This window comes from Chrysemys picta, chromosome 10 (genome assembly GCF_011386835.1).
Source record: "Chrysemys picta bellii isolate R12L10 chromosome 10, ASM1138683v2, whole genome shotgun sequence".
NCBI classification, from domain to species: domain Eukaryota; kingdom Metazoa; phylum Chordata; order Testudines; family Emydidae; genus Chrysemys; species Chrysemys picta.
In genome coordinates, this window is record NC_088800.1 from 64,282,785 (window position 1) to 64,301,817 (window position 19,033).

The following is a 19,033-nucleotide window of genomic DNA, read 5'->3' on the forward strand; positions in this document are numbered from 1 at the left end:
AAGAAAAGCTGAAAGGAATGGAGTGTGATGAAGGTGAGAGATAGATTGGATTTGGAGAGGATGAATATGAAGAAAAGAGCCCGTCAACTTGGCCAGGAGGTATTGACCTGTGACCTGAATGACAGTGGTTTCAGTGGAAAGGAGTGAAACTGGACTGCACATGAATTAAAACAGTAATGAGGGCATGAAGGCCATGAGAATAGACCTCATGGCCTTCATGCCCTAAATACATCGGCAGACAAAGGGGTAGAGAGAGATGGGGCAGTTGCAGAAAAGGCTTGAGCTAGCAATGGCTGAGAAAAAACAGATGACTTCAGCAAAAGCAATCAAATAGACCTTTTAGTTCTCAGGACAAAGAGTCTAGGGGATGAAAAGTTTGGATGTTTGTATTTGTGTGCTGTACGCCTATTGTGACTGTAAATTGTAGATTTTGTTTTGACATTTTATTTAGTAAACATGAACAGAAAGAGGAGTTCAGATGGGAAGCAACAGAAGCCAGGAAACAAGAGTGAATGGAGTCAAAGGGGCAGGTCAGTTCACTGAGATTGAGCCATCTGTATACTGAGTATGTAACAGCAGAGATGTGGTAACAGAGGCCCTCTTGACCACAGGTGACATAAATATAACTCAAGAACATAACAGGAAGCAACTGATGTGCTGCCTGGGCTTCAATACAGTGTTCTGTAGTAACAGAGTGAGTGTCCACAATCATAACACTGATTTGGACCCTTTGCAGCTTTTGTTCTGCAGAGTCTAAGGGGAAATAATATCCAACCCCTTCTGACTGCGGTGCTATAATCCTGCTGGCGTGATAGATACTAGGATATAATCAAAGAAAAAGTGACACTTTTGTAGTCTGAAACGTCAGCAGCTGATGGTGTGATTTTTACTTGTCTTTTAATCCTTCCTTAGATGCCATGAAACAAAACACTAAAGAACTCAGCTGTATGTAACAGTTGTCTTATACTGATCTGAAAAATACTGTACATGGCAGGTTATTTGCACCATCTGCTGCAAAAGTGTCACTCAAGGGAAGCAGGGTAGACACCTAGGAATGTCCAGGATGAGAAATCACTTAGAGGAGGAAAAGAAACTCCAGTGGGAAAAGTCTATGAAAATGAATAGTTCATGCTGTCAAGAGGATTAAATCTTGTAGAGAGGAGGAACAGATGGTGCAACAGGAATCAGTTTTGAGTTTCAGTGGATATTCAGAATTCCCTTGCAACCAGCCAACTGCCTTCACACACCATCACCTGAATGGTGTTTTATTTGTGTTTTAGAGTCTTTTATAGTGCAAGCAGGTGGAGCAAAAACCAGACTGCATAAAATGTGTACAAAAAAACCATGCAAATACACACAACAACCCAAATCTTTGGCCAAGGTAAAGACTTTTGCTGAGTGTAGCTACCTTCAGGAAGTTTCATACAGAAAGCAGTAAGGCTTGGCTGTCCCGTCATGATTCACAACACACATATAAACTAACAAACATATAACTTGCACTGGTTAGGCATAAGCTGCAGTGCTGCCTTTAGTTTTGGACATCTTGCATTTTAAAAAGACATTGACAAATTGGAAACAGTTCAGAAAAGAGCAATAAAATGATAAAAGTTTATAGGACAGGATCTAGAGTACAAGTAAAGGCTAAGACAGACTTGAGCATCTGGACATAAGAAGAGACATAACACAACTGTCTACCAGTACACAGAGTAGATTTATATTAAAATGATATGCACCTGTTATTCTTATTGGACAATGAAGCCCAAACAAAAGTAACAGGTTAAAACAGTAGCAGGAAAATTAGCTTCCATACTAACTTTAAATATTTATAAGAAAAGATATGCATTAGAGTAAGATGTGAGATTGCCACTGGTGGAGATATACTGCTACTTAATTCAATCTTTGGTTAACTTGAGCCTCTCATTTGATCAATACATTTGGAGTTGAATCATTAAAAAAAGTGAACAATCTCCATCTTCTATTATACTTAATTTTGATAGTTTTAATCAGGTTTTAGTAAGAAAATGTCAAATTCTGAAGATGACCAATATGTTTATAAAAGATGATCACAACTAGTGTTGTGTTGTTCAGAAGTTGCTATTGTAGCAATATGCACTGGTATGTGATATGCAAGCAGTAAGACACACCCGTAGGGGGCAAACAGGTGGAGATCAACCTTTCATTCAAAGAGGAAAAGACTTGTTCAAAGCCAGGAAGGAAGTATACAGTGTTTCCATCTGTGATGGGATGTACATACCCTGCACTGGACAAGAGGGGGTTAACCCCACACTATGGGTGACGGAAGTCTCGCCCCTCAGACCATGCTGGGCATGTTCCAACTACTGCCTCAGTATAAAAGGGAGCAGCCCAGCTCATTCTAGGCTAACTGCTAGAGGGGAAGGACCTTGGGTGAATGCTCCAGCTGAAGAGCCATCACAGCCTTTGTCTGCGGGAACTGGAGACCCTGAGAGCCAGACCGGAGGGCTGCGGCTGATGAAGCCTCAGGGAATCACCCACACTGAAGAGCCTTGGAACCTCGATGCTCAATGGACTACAACACCTGGAAACACAGTAGCAAGTGACCCAGAGAGGGTGCGCAAGTGGTATCTCCCACCTAAGTGAGGTCAGCGTGTTTTGGTCGGAGTCCCTGCTGACCCAGTGGCTAGGGTGACCAGACAGCAAGTGTGAAAAATCGGGACGGGGGTGGGGGGTAATAGGCACCTATATAAGAAAAAGCCCCAAATATCGGGACTGTCCCTATAAAATCGGGACATCTGGTCACCCTACCAGTTGCGGACCACTCTGCCACCGTCAGGGCCCTAGGTCAAGGCTTGGTGGAGTCAGGTGGGCCCAGGCCTCTCTGCCTGGGCTGTCACCCCACCCTGATCGCGGCCTCTTCCTCCTCCCTGGATATTGGCCATTGGGCCTCACTGCCCTGCACCTAGGGGCTGCGATATTGACTCTGGCCATTGGGTTGCACAGCCCTGTACCCGAAGGCTGTTATATTGACCCTGGTTGGTAGGCCATCTTGCCCTACACCTGAGGGCAGTTATATCGATTCTAGCCACTATACCGCACTGCCCTGAACGTAAGGGCTGCTGGCAGGGACTCTGGCCGCTTTCGGCCTAGAGGCTGTTGGGGAGACTGTAACGGCAGTGGTATCACAACCCGAAATGGGGATGGGGTGTGCATACCCTGCAACAACATCTAAGTTAAGCTATTTAAGGAATAAGGACATTGATGCTGTTACGATGCTGGCAGATGAATTAAGTGACATTTGCGGTCCATCCCATCCCAATAGATTTTATGAAGAATAAAATCAAATGGTTTGTGTCTGTGAGAATGCACAATGCTAGGTGATCAGCAATAAGAAGGGGAACATCTAAAAGGTATAGACTAGCTAGAAGAAGGGGAGGTTGCTGCTTACAAAATGGCCACTTTAAGGCTGTATCTGCTTGGCTTTGCCAAACTTAAAAGGCTAGTTCCAAAAAGGCATCTGGGAGAGAGGGGAGAGAGTAGAGAACAGATTGTCACAAATCATGCTGCTTCAGTGTTGGGCATATTGCCACTATACTATGGTTTGGGTTTTCACATAGATTTGTACTTTTTTTCATCTCAATTTGAGAAATTTTAATTCCACATTTTGAACCTACCGCATGTTTGGTATCACAGCCTCCAACATGATTAAAATGGCACACACATTATGTGCAGACAGTTTTTGCTCCCCTGTGGTTACAAAGTCCATCTCTGAGCAGAAGAACCATTCATCCAGAACCAAGGCCTGGTATCTGACAGTCACTTATAAGTGTGGATCAATATTCCTCAGTTTCTGTAAAGCCTGCAGCATTCATTAAAATAAATAAAAAATAGCTTACCCAGTTTTCAAGCTGACCAATGCATCCTCAACGCCTTTCTGATTATACTTTGTCATATAGAGGTGCATATCTGGGTAGTTGTTTCTGATGTTTCTCTCTGTGCTCCCATTTGGAACGGTTCCAAATCGAAAGGGGGGTGAATAATCATGTGGCCTCTGAAACTAGAGAGAAGGAAAGAAACACTCAAAAGAGACATGTAAGCACAGATTGATCTCCTGTTAAATAATTTGCATAGAAGGCCTGAATTTTGTCCAGCTAAAAGCTCCACAATTGCCTGTTTCAAGGACAACTTGTGCTTCTGCCGTGCTGGACTGACACCTCCTTCGGGTGACCAGACAGCAAGTGTGAAAAATCGGAACAGGGGGTGGGGGAGTAATAGGAGCCTATATAAGAAAAAGACCCAAAAATCAGGACTGTCCCTATAAAATCGACACCTCCTGCAAAAGCCCCTCTTGTGGAGCTGTATGAAAATGTTCACGCCCAAAGTGACATCAGCATATTTCTGACATTCTATATTGCTCCCTCACAACTTCCAGGGTGTCTCGTGATGGCAGCTGAGTTGACCACAGGAGGCTTGAGACACTGGAACCAGGAGGAAGTCCCTCCCTCGAAAACTAGTCCCTCCATCAAAAAACAAAAACTAAAAAAAGAGCAAGCAATGTCGTGGGATGGACAGGTGATAATGCCATTGCCAGCCACACTGAAAATACAACCCTGAAATGAAGTCCTCGCCATCCGCATTCTCTTATTTTTTGTAAGTTTTAGGTGAGCTTTTGCACAAAAGACAGCATAGGATGCAAGGAGCCTTCTCTTTCATTGGCCTAGGGCACAAGGGACCACAAAGACTGCACCAGACTAGCACCTGCAGCATGCTTGCCATCCCAGGGAGAGGGCAAGGTCAAAGGGGGAGGGGGGGAAATTGGCTTGAACCAGTGCAGCTGCTTTTGTGTGGATGGAAGTTCATTCTGCACCCTTTGAAAAGTACAGCAGGAGCTGCCTTGTTTCCCTGAACAATGCCTCTGACAATCCCTGCTGAGATAGTGCACACCTAAGCCCACCCCTGACCTATAACTTAAAGACAAAAGTAATTCATTTCTGAGCCTGGGGTAGGTGGCTTACTGGCAGTGAGGAGTTTTTTTTTCAAATGGACTCTGGATAGGGTTACAAAATGAACAAGCTATGCAGCTAGGAAAGGCAGAATGTACAGGCACCACACTGGGAACGTTTCAGTATTTCCATAGGATTAGCAGTAGCCCTTTGGGCTTTTGGGTTTCAGACTGAGTAAACATTTGGATAACATTGTAAGGAAGTGTTACCAGAAGTGAAGGTTAATTAAAATGTTTTGTTAAAATTGGCCCTAAACTGAAGTAACTTGACTAATGAGGAACTTCAATTTAATATGACTAAAAGCAATTCATTGTGGGAAAGACATTATCTAGGATCCTCACTCCACAGTTTCAGTGGTAAAATGCTCTTTGTATTATTACTGTGAAGGTTAGATTCCCAATCCGTCTCCCATATAGTGCGAGAGTCAGCTAATATTCATTTATACAGCAGTTGCTTCCTTTGGGCCACAGAGGTAGTGCTTCCCTTCATAAATTTTGCTCTTGGTATAGCAAGAATTCCCAGGCTCCAATGCCAACTGTGAGACAGCAGCAAATAAGCTTGCCTATAAACTATTTGCTATAGGAACATTTTCACTTCTGTCAAACCTTGATTTTAGACTCAAAATAGTTTGTTTATTGCAGTATAATTTTCATGGGATGACACTGCAATTGAATACTTCATTTTAATGAAGCCTATGGCAAACTAGAATGAAACTAACTTTACTTTCATTTAATTTTGCTGCAATATGCTTCTTCCTGTATAGCTCTCTTTGCACATTCACACTGCATTCCTGTTTAAAGGATTATTTCCCTACCTTATCTGTGCTGGTTGATTCAGGCTTACCCTAAAATCAGACATTTACACTTTAGTTCATACTTTGTGTGACTGGATTCTTGCTCTCTCCTTTCTGCACTTTGTAAGCAGAATTCAGCCAAATTCTGCTCCCTGATATATGCCCACATGTCAGTGGGAGTCAAATTCTAAGGGAAGAATTAGGTCCAGGTATTTGTTTGACTTATAATTAGTGTATTAAAATTAATATGACTAGTTCCTCAAGTACTAAGGCTGGTATGATTTCCTGGTCAAAAAATTTCACATTTTCAAAATTTCAACAAAACTTTTTACAAAAAAAGTTTGCTGTTATTGGAATAATTGAATGTTTTTGAAAATTCAAATTTGATGAGTTTTTGCAAGCTCTATTCATAGTACTAATGTATAAAAGCAGAGTTGGGAAAAAGGTAAAAAATTGTTTGAATGCCTTGGTGACTTCTCAAGAAGTTTTGCTCTGTTTTCACTTTTCATGAAGATCCATATGAGCAAAGCTGAGTTCATAGGAATGTTTTCAGGAAATGAATTTCAGACTGACAGTCAAAATTCAATTCCAAAACATTTATTTAGGGCAGAAATGGCTTATAAAGTACAGGTAATTCAATCAAAGAACAGAATAAATAACATGTGACTTAGCAGACCAATCACACAACTCATATACTGAAATGCTAATATTAAAAACTCAAAAGAAGCAAATCGTTCAAGAAGAATCTATAGGCTGGACTTTATCACCACAATACAGTCAACCAAGTATTGCTAGCCATGAGCAAATTCTTAAAGGAGTTGAATTTTTTTAAAAGTGATGGTCTGTTCATGCTCTGCAAACAGGAAAAGAGCTAAATGCAATGAATAAATGTACTGCAAATAGTTCACCCAGCTGTAAGGAGGAATTTGAAAATCTCAATGATACTTTTAATAATATCTATTCTATGAACTGACATAGGTTGGAGGGAGAATATAGGACCTGTGATTGCATCAAAGATCCATGAAGCTTAGGTTTGAGGAGGCAGCAAAAGCCTCCCTTCTGGCAAGCCTTGCGTTTCGACTCAAGTTCTCACATATTTTCAATCATTCTGAAGCACCCTGATGGGAATTGGAATATATGGTAGCTGTCAGGATGCAATTTTCTTTTTAGACCTTTTGTGAAGTATTTTCAGCTCTTTTTTATTGTTAATAAAAATCTCTAAATTAAATGCAGAAAAATTCAATTTTGATCATAAAAGGACATTTGCTATTATTCAAAAGGCTATCAATCCATTCTTAACTCTCCATATTATGCCTGCTACTAGCACTGCAGCATATACAGTAACCAAAAATGCTCATCCACTGACCTAGGACCCCCATGACACATGTATAATGGTCTGAGCTGAGAGAATAGTCTTATTCTCATTTTTATAGTTTGTTTTTATCGATATGCCTTTCTGCTCCAGATGATTTCATTCAGGTGACTGATATCAGGCCATTATTCACAAGAAACTTGATCCTCCATGATGATACCCACATTTGAACTCTCTTCCTTCTCCAACATCACAGTAGAGATGGATTCCAGATATGCTGCCATCAGTCTATTTCTTACAGTTACAGCACAAAGTGGAATTACAAAAAGTTTAATTAAAGTCACAGCTATCAAAATTCATATAGAAGCTTTCATCTGAAAATTCTGAGGACACTCTGTGGGAATGTCTATACCGCAGCTGGGAGCATGCCTCCCAGCCCAGGTAGACAGACACTTGCTAGCTCTTGCCAAGTTACCATACTAAAAATAGCAGCATGGTCGCTGCAGCATGGGCTAGTATAGACTTGGGGCATCTGGTGGGCTTGTACTTGAGTGGCTAGTCTGTGCCACTACTTATGCTGCAATGTTCACATCACTATTTTTAGCACACTAGCTCAGGCAGAGGTAGCGCATATCTGTCTAACCAGGCTGTCTACGTAGACATATCATGTGTTGTTCTAATAGCAAGTGGAAGGGGCAGGACAGGGAGAGAGGGGACAGAGCAAAACTTTTACTCTAACTGGCCAGTCAGCCAGGATGCCTCTTGACTTAACTCTGCTGTACTCTAACAAAGATGCAATGAATCATATATCAGTAAATAATTGCTCAAATGTATGCCCTATATTATTCCACACAAAGAAAACTAGGTTAGAAGAACTGCATTGAACTTGGTTGAAAAACCAAGGATTCCGGTGTTAGGAAATGCCAGAATTAAGGCTGCTTGTGCAAAACAATCCAACCTGGGACAAAACAATCCAACACACAAAATTTCAGCTTGAATAGTTGAAGTTTTGGTAAAGTTAAAAGCAGCTGAAACAGGGTCTTATATTGGGAAGTGTTGGGCAACCTTAATAATAAGTGGTGCTATAAGTCCTACATATAATTAGGCTTGAAAGGATTTGATTTTTATCAGTAATGTCAGTAAATCTTGATTTCACTGTACACACAAACCAGTGAAAAAATAGTTCCATTGATAATAATCAAAATTTACACATAGGCAAAGTAAGACTTCATGGGTAAAATCCAGTGATTTAGATTTTTGTAATTAGGGTGGTTACAAATGGACGGATGAATGAAAAGTAAAACCAGATAGGATTTGTGGATTTAAGGATATTTACTTTGTATATTTTGACATATCATTTTAACAATTTGTGTTTTAATGGTTTATAAATCGTTAACATTTTGAATTTTAATATCTACCACCATTAAATAATTATTGACTGACTCCTCCCCCCCAATTCCCCGCATCTGCAAACATTTAAATCAATAAAAAAAAATTAAATGATTACAAATAAGCACCGATATTATCCACTGAAATTATAAAAAGAAAATCTAATTCTGCCAAGCCTACCTATAATAAAGGCAATCTAGCTATCATCATCTCTCCTCTCCACAGGTCTGTTATTGTGTCTGGAGCATTTAATGGGTCTCAAAGTCTTGAAAATGTTAAAGTTATTGTTTTTCTATGTTTAATATTACAGTGGGGCCTAGAGACCCTGAACAGGATTGGGGCCCTGCTGTAGCAGGGGCTCTGTACATACAGAGAAGTAGACATGAATCAGACATGAAATTCTGGAAATTCATGAGTAACTACACAGTGCTGATTGTAAAAAGAAAACTTTTAAACAAACTGTACAATGTCAATCTCTAAAATACAGGTGCCAACATCTAAACAAATAGTATAACGTCAGTCTCTAAAATACAATCTCCAAATTATGCTCTCACCTGTACAGATGCACTGAAGGGGCAGGGCTTCTCCATCACATCCACATAGAGCTAGCGTTCAGAGGAAGTGGGCCTATGACTAACAGTACCTACTTGTGCTGACCCAACCAACCCAGTGGTGGTTTTTCTGGCCAAGGCTACAGCAAACTGGGATAGTTACACTTGGGGATGGGAGGGAAGTCTTCGCTACATCTTACAAAAGAGATTGCATGACTTGCAGAAATCTGGGCTCTCCTTCTCCCCATCTTGTATCTTTTGTGCAAGGGCCAGTTACATTCAGTCCTTGGCCTCCCCTGAGCACAAGGCCCATATGGAACTAGCCACCACAAAGGCAGTGTGGTCACAAACTAATGGAGCCACCAGCCATGGAGGGGACCACATGCTAGAGCCCCTTAAGGTGCCCATCAGTAAAAATATCCATAATTTCCTACTGTTGTTCAATAATCTTCCCCATATTGCTTTTAAAAGACATCCTATGGTATAATAAGTAACAGCTGCTTGGAATGCCAACCTTTTGCACTTACTTTGTGTTTATATAAAAAGTACACCGAGGCTTTTAAAAATCCTTTTAAATAAAAAAGGATGTCAAAACATAATTTCTTCTTTTCTTCTAGCCTCCTGAAGCATTGTGAAGAAGTTTCTGAACACCCACTTCCAGTACATTCTGTGCGGGTACTTCTGGTGTGACAAGAATCACATGGAATTCAGTGACTCATTTGCAAGATTGCTAAAGAGAAGGGAGTCACAAAGGTCTCAAAGCCGAGGACAAGGGTAAATCGCCTGTCACCATATATTTAGCAAAAGCAATAGGAGAAGGAGGGAGAAATAACACATTCCTTGGATGGGAAGTTATTGAATGTTGCGAGTCAGGGACAACTGCTTAAAAGAGGGATAGGTTTCTCCTGACTCTCCTCTATAAATACATCACCAAGAGAACTGACAGTAACAACCCCAGTGCCTGGCTGGGAACACTTCATTGCAGTGACAATATTGACAAAGGAGCTTGACTTTTTAACTGTGACTAGAGAAAACAAAACCCAAAAAAAATGTATTGATTCACCAGCCAAGAATTCAGATAGTGAAGGGATTTATGAGTTTCTTTATGTCCAGCTCTTTACAAATACAGAATCATAGAACATCTCTTTAACGGGTCTTTAAAACTACTTGAGTTTTTCTTCAGCTCATTACGCAGTGTCCATTTGAACTGAGTTTCAGGATTGGTTGGTTCTTCTCCCCCGCCCAGAATCTAATCTTGCTGAGGGTCTGAATTCTCTAAAGAAAACCACTAATGATAATTCCTGGGCTATTATATTAAAAGCATTAGGGAATCCTAGCAATGAGTGCCAAAGGGCCAGAGAGAAAAAATATATTTATTTTAACATGATTAGGATTATTGCCCTCATAACTCATGGTTACTTTTTTTAAACACTAATTATTTTAAATCTTTAAAGTCTGAGAACATTTCAGGAGGCTGGGGATGGGAGGAAATGTGTGTATCTAAAAGAACATCTTGAAGCAATCCTTTATTTTTCAGGATTTCTAGATACTTTCACAAATTCACTGAAAAGATGCAGCTCCTCTTTTATTTAATATCTATTGGTTAGATAAAAGGGAATTTAAAGATTGAAAAATCAAAATCATGTCCATAGGCTAAGTAAATTTTTAGTAGCAACATGGAAAGGAATTACTGTCATTTTCTGGCTCAAGATTTATTTATTTTTTTGAGGAGGATTGGGGGAAGGGAAGGACAAAACCGATATAGAAAATCATAGATGTACTGAAATCACTAGCTGATGGCTAAGTCCAGTGACATTTATATTACCCATTGCCAATATATTAGTCAGAACTTTGAATCTAAGATCTTTTGACACTTTCAGTTCCAGGTTGCACCAAAAGCGGGATGGGGAGTGGAGCGGGGAGAGCAGCTTTTTCCAATTCCACTTTTTTTCCTCAAATGAAAAATGTCATTTATCTGTCTCACTGTTAATTATTTATACTATATAAAATAAAAGTAGCTTTAAGGAACTTCTTTACATTCTTCCAAAAGATTTTGAGACACCATGACTTTATGAGAACAAAATTAGTCCTGCTCATTTTGTTTCTTATCAGTCTTTCCTATGGCCATCTACAATGACTGCAATTAACTCTTTCTAGCTCACATTTATGAAGATTTACACATCAACTACAAAAAGAACAGGAGTACTTGTGGCACCTTAGAGACTAACAGATTTATTAGAGCATAAGCTTTCGTGGACTACAGCCCACTTCTTCGGATGCATCCGAAGAAGTGGGCTGTAGTCCACGAAAGCTTATGCTCTAATAAATCTGTTAGTCTCTAAGGTGCCACAAGTACTCCTGTTCTTTTTGCGGATACAGACTAACACGGCTGCTACTCTGAAACATCAACTACAGCGTGCTATCACAAAAACACATCTGCCACATATCACCCACTCACTCTTTCCACTTTAAGAAAGGGAAACAAAAAAATGTCTCCATCAAATATTTCATATGTGTTGCAATTTAAAATAATTTCTCTTTTTCCCCATTCCCATCATTGACTTTTGGTAATGGTTTTGTAAATTAATTACATTGTTGGTACTATTCTTAGAAATAGTTCTCAAATGTTCTACCTTTAACAAAATACATATTGCATGTGTTCATGGTGCAATTTTTCATCCTTCTACGCCTGTGCAGAAGTATCTGTTTTATCTAAAAGGGAAAAACCGGTTACTTACCAGTATTGTAACTTTTGTTCTTCGAGATGGGATGCTGACATGTATTACATGTAGGTGGACGCGCATCCAGGACATGGAAGCCAGAGAATTATGCCTAGCAGTACCTGTAAGGGTGGCACTTGAGCACTGTGGCTATAGCCCCGTCCCCTAGGGATATAAGTTCCTTCCACTGAACGTCAAGAGTGCAGGCTCCAATGCAGAGGGGATGGAGGGTGGATTGTGGATTACATGTCCAAATCACATCTTGAAGAACAACAGGTACAATACAGGTAAGTAACCCTTTTCTCTACTTCGAGTAGATGCAGCCATGTATTCTATGCAGGTGACTCACAAGCAGTACTCTCAGGAGGTGGGGCTCAGAGCCTGTTTAAACAAAGACTGCAGAATTTGCATCATATCTGGATGCAATAGTAATACCATAGTGGTTTGTAAGCAGATGTACGGAGGACCAAGTAGCAGCTCTGCAAATAGGAACATCAATTAGAAACGTCATCAGTGTTGCCTGGGCCCATGTGGAATGACCACACACCCTCTGAGGAGGTGCAGTCTGAGGTACTTTGTATGCTGTCATGATACAGGAAGTTATCCACCTGGAAATCATCTATGAAGGAACTGCTTGTCTCCTTCATTTGGTCTTCACATGACACAAACAGATGAGATGAAGAATAAAAAGGTTTAGTCCTATGCAGGTAAAAAGCTAAACATTTCCTGACATCCAATGTGTGAAGATGCTGCTCATGTGGAGTAGAATGCAGCTTAGGGAAGACCACTTGTGGTTCAAGTGAAACTGAAAAACCACTTTAGATAAAAACAGAGTGTGGCCACAGAGTTCTGTTGTCTTTGGAAAAATGCACATAAGGAGGCTCTGCTATCAAAGCATGTAACTCACATACTTGCCTTGGAGAGGTTATTGACACAAGGAAAGTGGTTTCCTGACACAAGAGAGAGAAAGAAGAAGTTGCAAGAGGCTTGAATGGAGGCCCCATAAGAGCAGCTAAGACAATATTAAGATCCCACAAAGCAACCACTTATTTCACTGCCGGATGGAGATGAGTGACTCCTTTCAAGAACCTCACTGCCATGGAATTTGAAAATGCTCTGTTCCCATGGATGAGTGGATAAAATGCCAAAAATCACTGTCAGATGCCGTCTCAACAAACTAAGTAAAAGACCAGAAGACTGAAAGTGTAACAGGTACTCCAAGATATCTTGGATATAAGCCATCTTCAGCTGAGCCAACAACCACATTGAGAACCATTTGGTCAAATAGGCAGCACTGATGGAGGGCTTTCTACTGTTAAGTAAGACTTGCCAGACGGCCTTCAAACATCGTTCCTCATCATCATCTAAACATGCAGCATCCATGCTATGAGAGGCAAGGAGCTGAGTGCTGGATACAAAACCTGACCATGATGCTGAATCAGGAGGTTGGGATAATACGAAGGTATATGGGAGGGCCAGCCAATAATGTGAGGAGGGCTGAGAACTAGCACTGTCTTGGCCACAGGATGGCAACGAGAATGAGCTTGGCACGATTCAGTTTCAGTTTGAGAATGACCTGCAGATGATCAGAATTGGAGGAAAAGCATACAGGGGTGCATACAGAAGTGACAGTTTCCAGCTCAGAGCCCAGACTGAGACCCCTTCAGGAACAAATCAGCTGGCATTTCTTGCTGTCTCTTGTGGTGAACAGGTTGATTGTTAGAATGCCCCAAACTGCAAAGAGGGACCGCAGGATGTTGGGCTTCAGAAACCACTTGTGATTCAGGGAGAAATTTCTGCAGAGGTGATCTGCCAGGTGATTCTGGATCCCAGGTAAATGATTAGTCACAGGTCTAATGTTAAAGCCTAATTGCCTCTTGACACATCATGCTGGAGTGTGATCCCCATCTGTTCACATAATACATCACAGTGGTATTGTCAGTGAAGATGTGCACTGCTGAGTACCTGATGTGATCTCAAAAGGCCTGACAGGTATTGCAGATGACACAAAGCTCCAGGACATTGATATGCAGACATGTTTCCGGTTCTGACCACAGGAATTGAACTTTTTGTGACCCCAGATGTGCTCCCCAACCTATTAAGGAGGCATCAGTGACAATAGTCCTGGTCACTGGGGACCAAGTGAAAGGAATGCGCTGGCACATGTTGCCCTGAACCATCCACCACCATAAGGAGTCCAGAATCAGTGGAGGATTCCAGTCTTCCCAAGGGATGACTATTTGGATGATAGACTGACTTCAGCCATATTTGATGAAGATGAAGTCTAGCTAAGTGGACTACCTGTGTGCATGCATCCATATGGCCTAGCAACTTCAGGCATACTCGGGCTGTGATTGAGACTGCAATTCCAGACATAGATGTCAAATTGGATGGAATTAGTCAGACAGCAGAACTGATCTCAAACTTGTAGAGTCTATGAACTTGTTTGCAGAGTCAATGAACTTGATTATATGAGTTGGAACCAATGTTGACTTCCCATAGTATGGTACTGGTTATCACTCCTCTTTGAAGATGGGGAAGAGTCTCTCTGAGCCCTGGAATGGTCCCAAGTAATCTTATGGGACCCCTTCCTCGCTGCCTCAGAGAAAGGAGAACGATTCCTCTTCTTCTTGGGGGAAACAGCAGGGTCTGAATGTGAAGCAGCAGCACTTGCCAGTTCTGAAGGCAACTGCTGATCAGGTGAGGGCTTGGTGCTGAAGCAGGTGTCACAGCCTGCTCTAGAAGGTGCTGCTTCAGCCATAAGTCTCCGCCACCTGAGTCCTCTTTTTGAATTATTTACAGATGGAGCACCATTTCTTAATGTGTCCCTCACCAAGACACAAGCACCTCATGTGATGATCACCATTGGGGATGGCCCCCATATTATGGGCAATGCTTGAACCCTGGTGAGGGTATCACACAGGGCAGCAAACTACTCAACCTAAGGTACTACTATTTAACTATCATGTAGAGAAAAAACTCAGAGAAAGCGGAGACCAAAATGTGAGGTGAAAAGACCAGTCAGCTCCGATTCTAGCCACAGGCGGTGAGAAGGAACTAAGAGGGGTTGGAGTGGTGCTGCCCTTATACAGTAAATGGAGAACCTAGCACCACAAGTGAGAGCATGGCCTCTACAGGTATTGATAGGCAAAATTCTCTGGCTTCAGTGTGCTGGGCAAATGCATGCCTATATGGAATAATACACAGCTGCATCTACTCAAAGAACATGGGTTTAATGACTCACACAACTTAGTTTCACATGACTTCATTTCACCGCATATTTTTCCTTCAGAAAAAGAATAAGAAGCCTCTATAAAAATAGATTTATATGTTTTTATTATTTGGACCCTGGGTTTTTAAATAAAGAAATAAGTTTAATATGAAGCCACATAGTTTCATTGAAAGCAGAGGTTGCAAGTTTGTATCTTGATAGGGACTTTTGGCATCTAGCATATCTGTGATTAACTGAGTACAATGAATGGGAAAATGGAGATTGGGTCTCTTTTCAGAGCTTGAACACGTACCTTTTTATCACTTAGCCCAGTCACCTGGTCAACAAATTCCTCTTGAATCATAAATGCAGCCAGGTTGGCAGTGTAGCTAGCCAGGAAAATGACAGCAAAAAAGGCCCAAACTGACACCATGATTTTGCTGGTTGTCCCTTTCGGGTTTTGAACAGGCACAGAGTTGTTGAACACCAAGCCCCAGAGCAACCACACTGCTTTTCCAATGGTGAAGGATGGCCCGTGGGGAGCTGCAATTGCAAAAAACACAATAATTTTAGTTTTACTTGACTGCAGTTCAAATAGGTTAAAATACAATATATATTAACAAAATACTCTCAAATAAGTGGTTTAAATCCTTTCAGTATGAACCCGTTATATTCCTGATGGAATAATTTCAGTTCTTTAACCACTGTACTGAATACTGTAATTGCAGTTATTTCCACATTATTCCAACATTTTTCAAGGTAGAGTTTACCCAAAATCAATTTTAAAATGAAAATGGACTGTAAGTTTTTTTGGATGAGATGCAAAGGAAGGGGATCTCTCTCTCACATAAACTTATGCCACAGCATTTACCATACTGTTGGTCTAATATGGCAATCAAATTTTAAATGCAATACATTGGAGTGAGTGTTTTATAAGTAAATACAAATATTTCTGTTATATTATTCAAGTCTTTGTCCTCTCTGCTCTATGTTAATGACGCTTCTTGACATTATAAACTCTGACTAATTCAATGCAAAGCCTTTCCCACTTAATTATTTACAGTCAGAAAATTAAATTCTGAGCTGAATAGTTTAATCACACTTAAGCAAGTTTCCATTCTGAATAATTATTAAGGCCCATATTCAGCAAGGTTTTTAAGCCTGTACTTAACTTAAAACATGAGTAGTCCCATTGGCTACAAAGGAACTGCTGACATGCATAATGTTAGGCACATGTTAAGTACCTTATTGAATCAGGGCTAACACGATACATTGTCTCCTCAAAATGCACAGTTAGTTCCCACTGACTTTGATTAGAGGGGTATTACTGGGAAGAATCTGACCCAACTAGTTATGTTTTTGATCAGATTTGATTTAACGCTTCAGATGAAAGATGCAGGAAAAAATGGCCAACATAGAACCCCTACACTCAAACAGCAAGAGAAGGGGACCAGCAAGGATATTATCCATTTAAAAATAATTTACTTGTATAGCCTTGTGTCAATAGGCTACTAGAAAATTAGATTTAATTAGAACTGGGTAGGAAACTGTTTCCTGTCCTGCAAGAAGTGTTGAAATGTAGAAAAATTTTCACAAAAAGTCGGAGTCTCAAACTTTTGCCAACCTAAAATTAAAAAAAAAAAAAATTCAGGACAGATCAATCAAAATGTTTCATTTTGATTTCAACATTTTATATTATAAATAACTTAAATTTATCAACATAATGTTTTGAACCCGCCAAAAAAATCAAACATTGTTTCAAAAAATGGCAATATGGGACACCACTACAATTTCAAAAAAAATTCTTCTATTTTTCTTTAAACTGGAAATTAGCTAAAACTGACCTTTCCTGCAAACAGTTTCAGATTTAAAGAATCTGGGGTTCCTAATGCAAAAACAATTTAATCAAAAAATTCCCAACCAACCACTAGAATTAATAGTACTTGCCTTTTTTAAAGCCTGATTTACAAGAATTAATTTCTGTATAATGCAAGATTCACTATCAACCATTTTAAACACTTAAACAATATACAGAAATATTGAAAGAAAAACAAATAGGAGGTAAAAGAAACATTCTAAAGCAATAAACTCCTACTCACACAATGGGTATACACTTAATTTATACTTTCATTTCAACAGAACTCTTCCTTTACTACAATGTTAACTGTTGATGTTACGTTCAAACAGAATGACTTTTGAAAAGATGATCTGCTTCCCTGACTGCGGTGGCACTATGAGAATATATGCAATTGGGACTGACTTCTGGTTTATGAAAGTACCAGGCCATTATAAGCTGAGCTGATAGTGTGGATAAAATGTACTTTATGAACAGTGGAGATAAGAAAAGCATAAGCCATTCAAGAAAAGCGAAGCGGGGTATAAAAGCTGAAATTTAGGTTTTTTATCATTGTTCTTTTTGTCACTGGAAGCTGAACTACTATGGGGCCTGATCCTACAACCCTTGCTCCTGTGAGTAGGACTATCCCACACAAATATCCTCATGGTTCTAAGACTCATGTAATTGGAATCAATGGAAGGACTCGCAGAGGTTCAGTGAAGATGGAAGGATCTGGCCTATGGCTCGTGCTACTTCTCTGATAGATTAATACTCAAAAAATGCTACATTAAATCATTTGGCCTTCATAAGCTATGGTATTTAATGTTCTTAGAAACCAGGAATGTATACTACTGAGAAGGCTCCAGGAGTTTTAGATAATTACATAGTGACATCTGTTTAATCTTACATGGCCTGATTTTCAAAGTCATCAAATCACGTTCAAGTCACTGGGACCTGAGGAAGTCAAGCCCGCTTTATTTTAATGTTACATCAAGAGTGAAGATCCTTGCTCATCAGCAGATGTATGATTGTTATACAATATGGTCTTTCCTCTGCAAATAACATTCATAACACTTAATATATTGAGATAGATGATGATTATTAAATCTATTAGCGTTTGTTAATATTTTATAAAGATGACACTATGAAAGCTACATGACATCAAAGACTTAGGTAAAAGTGGCTAGGTGGAAAGTGTGGAAATATTGCCCCTAAACTGCTTCTTTTGCCTGTGATTTTCATAGGGAACCTCTTCAGAAAATACATCCTAAATTCTTTTGAGAAAAACCCAGAAGAAAAATGTCATCTGTTCCTAAAAGTTTATTACCATGAATATTTAGAATCTACCAAAGAAGTGGGTAATCTACCTACTTTCTCAGCTTCTTATGAGTACCCATCTTCATAGTATCTGAGCATCCTGACAGACCTATGACACACACTAGAATATACTGTCAGCATATAATAGTCCATGGTATTCCCCAAGTTGAAAGATATTTAGCTATAAAATAAAGTATGTGTGATGTAGCAAGTTAAAAAAAATTAACCTATTACACTGAAAGTAAATAACAAAGTGAGATGCACAGCACAGTATAAATGCTTACAAGAAATATTGATTCTTAGGGCAAAAATGCTACTAAAATAATTTAATCGAGAAAAGTACATTCCCTATAATAATTTGATGTAGTGGTATATTTTGAAATAATCAAATATTTTTGGAAATAAGGGAGCGAGTCCAACATACAGCTGTGCACACTCAATTGTAAGGAACATGGCCCTTCCAAACTTCCCCTTTCAGAACTGAAACTATTGCAAGGGAATCCTATCTTTTCTACAAGGACTGTATTAGATCCTGTTTAATCCCCACATTTTTTAAAAATTAACCAGAAAACCACAGTAGTTTAAATCAGTGAGTTTGAATTCCCAGTCAATTCCCAGAAGTCAATGGGGGCTTGGAGTGCAAGACGACTAGAATGAGACTCTTATGTGCTAAGATACACATTTATTAATAATTCCAAATATTTTCCATATCAATACTCTAGGCCTACTAGGGTATCTTGACCACCACATTACTTCAGTGTGATTTTCCATAATATCACTCATTCACCAACTTCTTTATTACAATATATTAATGTGAAACATGACAACACAAGCTCTCAACCAGATAAAACATTTTAGTTAAAAGTAAATGTAGCTGTAGAGCTGTTCATAGTGCTTCAATTTTATTGTTTGTTCTGAGAGGAG

At 39.8% G+C, this 19,033-nt stretch overlaps 1 protein-coding gene across 2 annotated transcripts in view; it reads right to left on the reverse strand.

Annotated features, from left to right (window-relative positions):
* GRIN2A (glutamate ionotropic receptor NMDA type subunit 2A) overlaps positions 1 to 19,033 on the reverse strand; it is a 311,958-nt gene that overhangs the window by 63,812 nt on the left and 229,113 nt on the right. For both annotated transcript variants that reach the window (XM_005295240.5, XM_024100633.3), the window contains 2 exons: positions 15,269 to 15,498; positions 3,873 to 4,033 (listed from right to left, as the gene is read on the reverse strand). In XM_005295240.5, the coding sequence (XP_005295297.2) occupies positions 3,873 to 4,033; positions 15,269 to 15,498 (391 nt within the window). The remainder of the gene's footprint in view (positions 1 to 3,872; positions 4,034 to 15,268; positions 15,499 to 19,033) is intronic.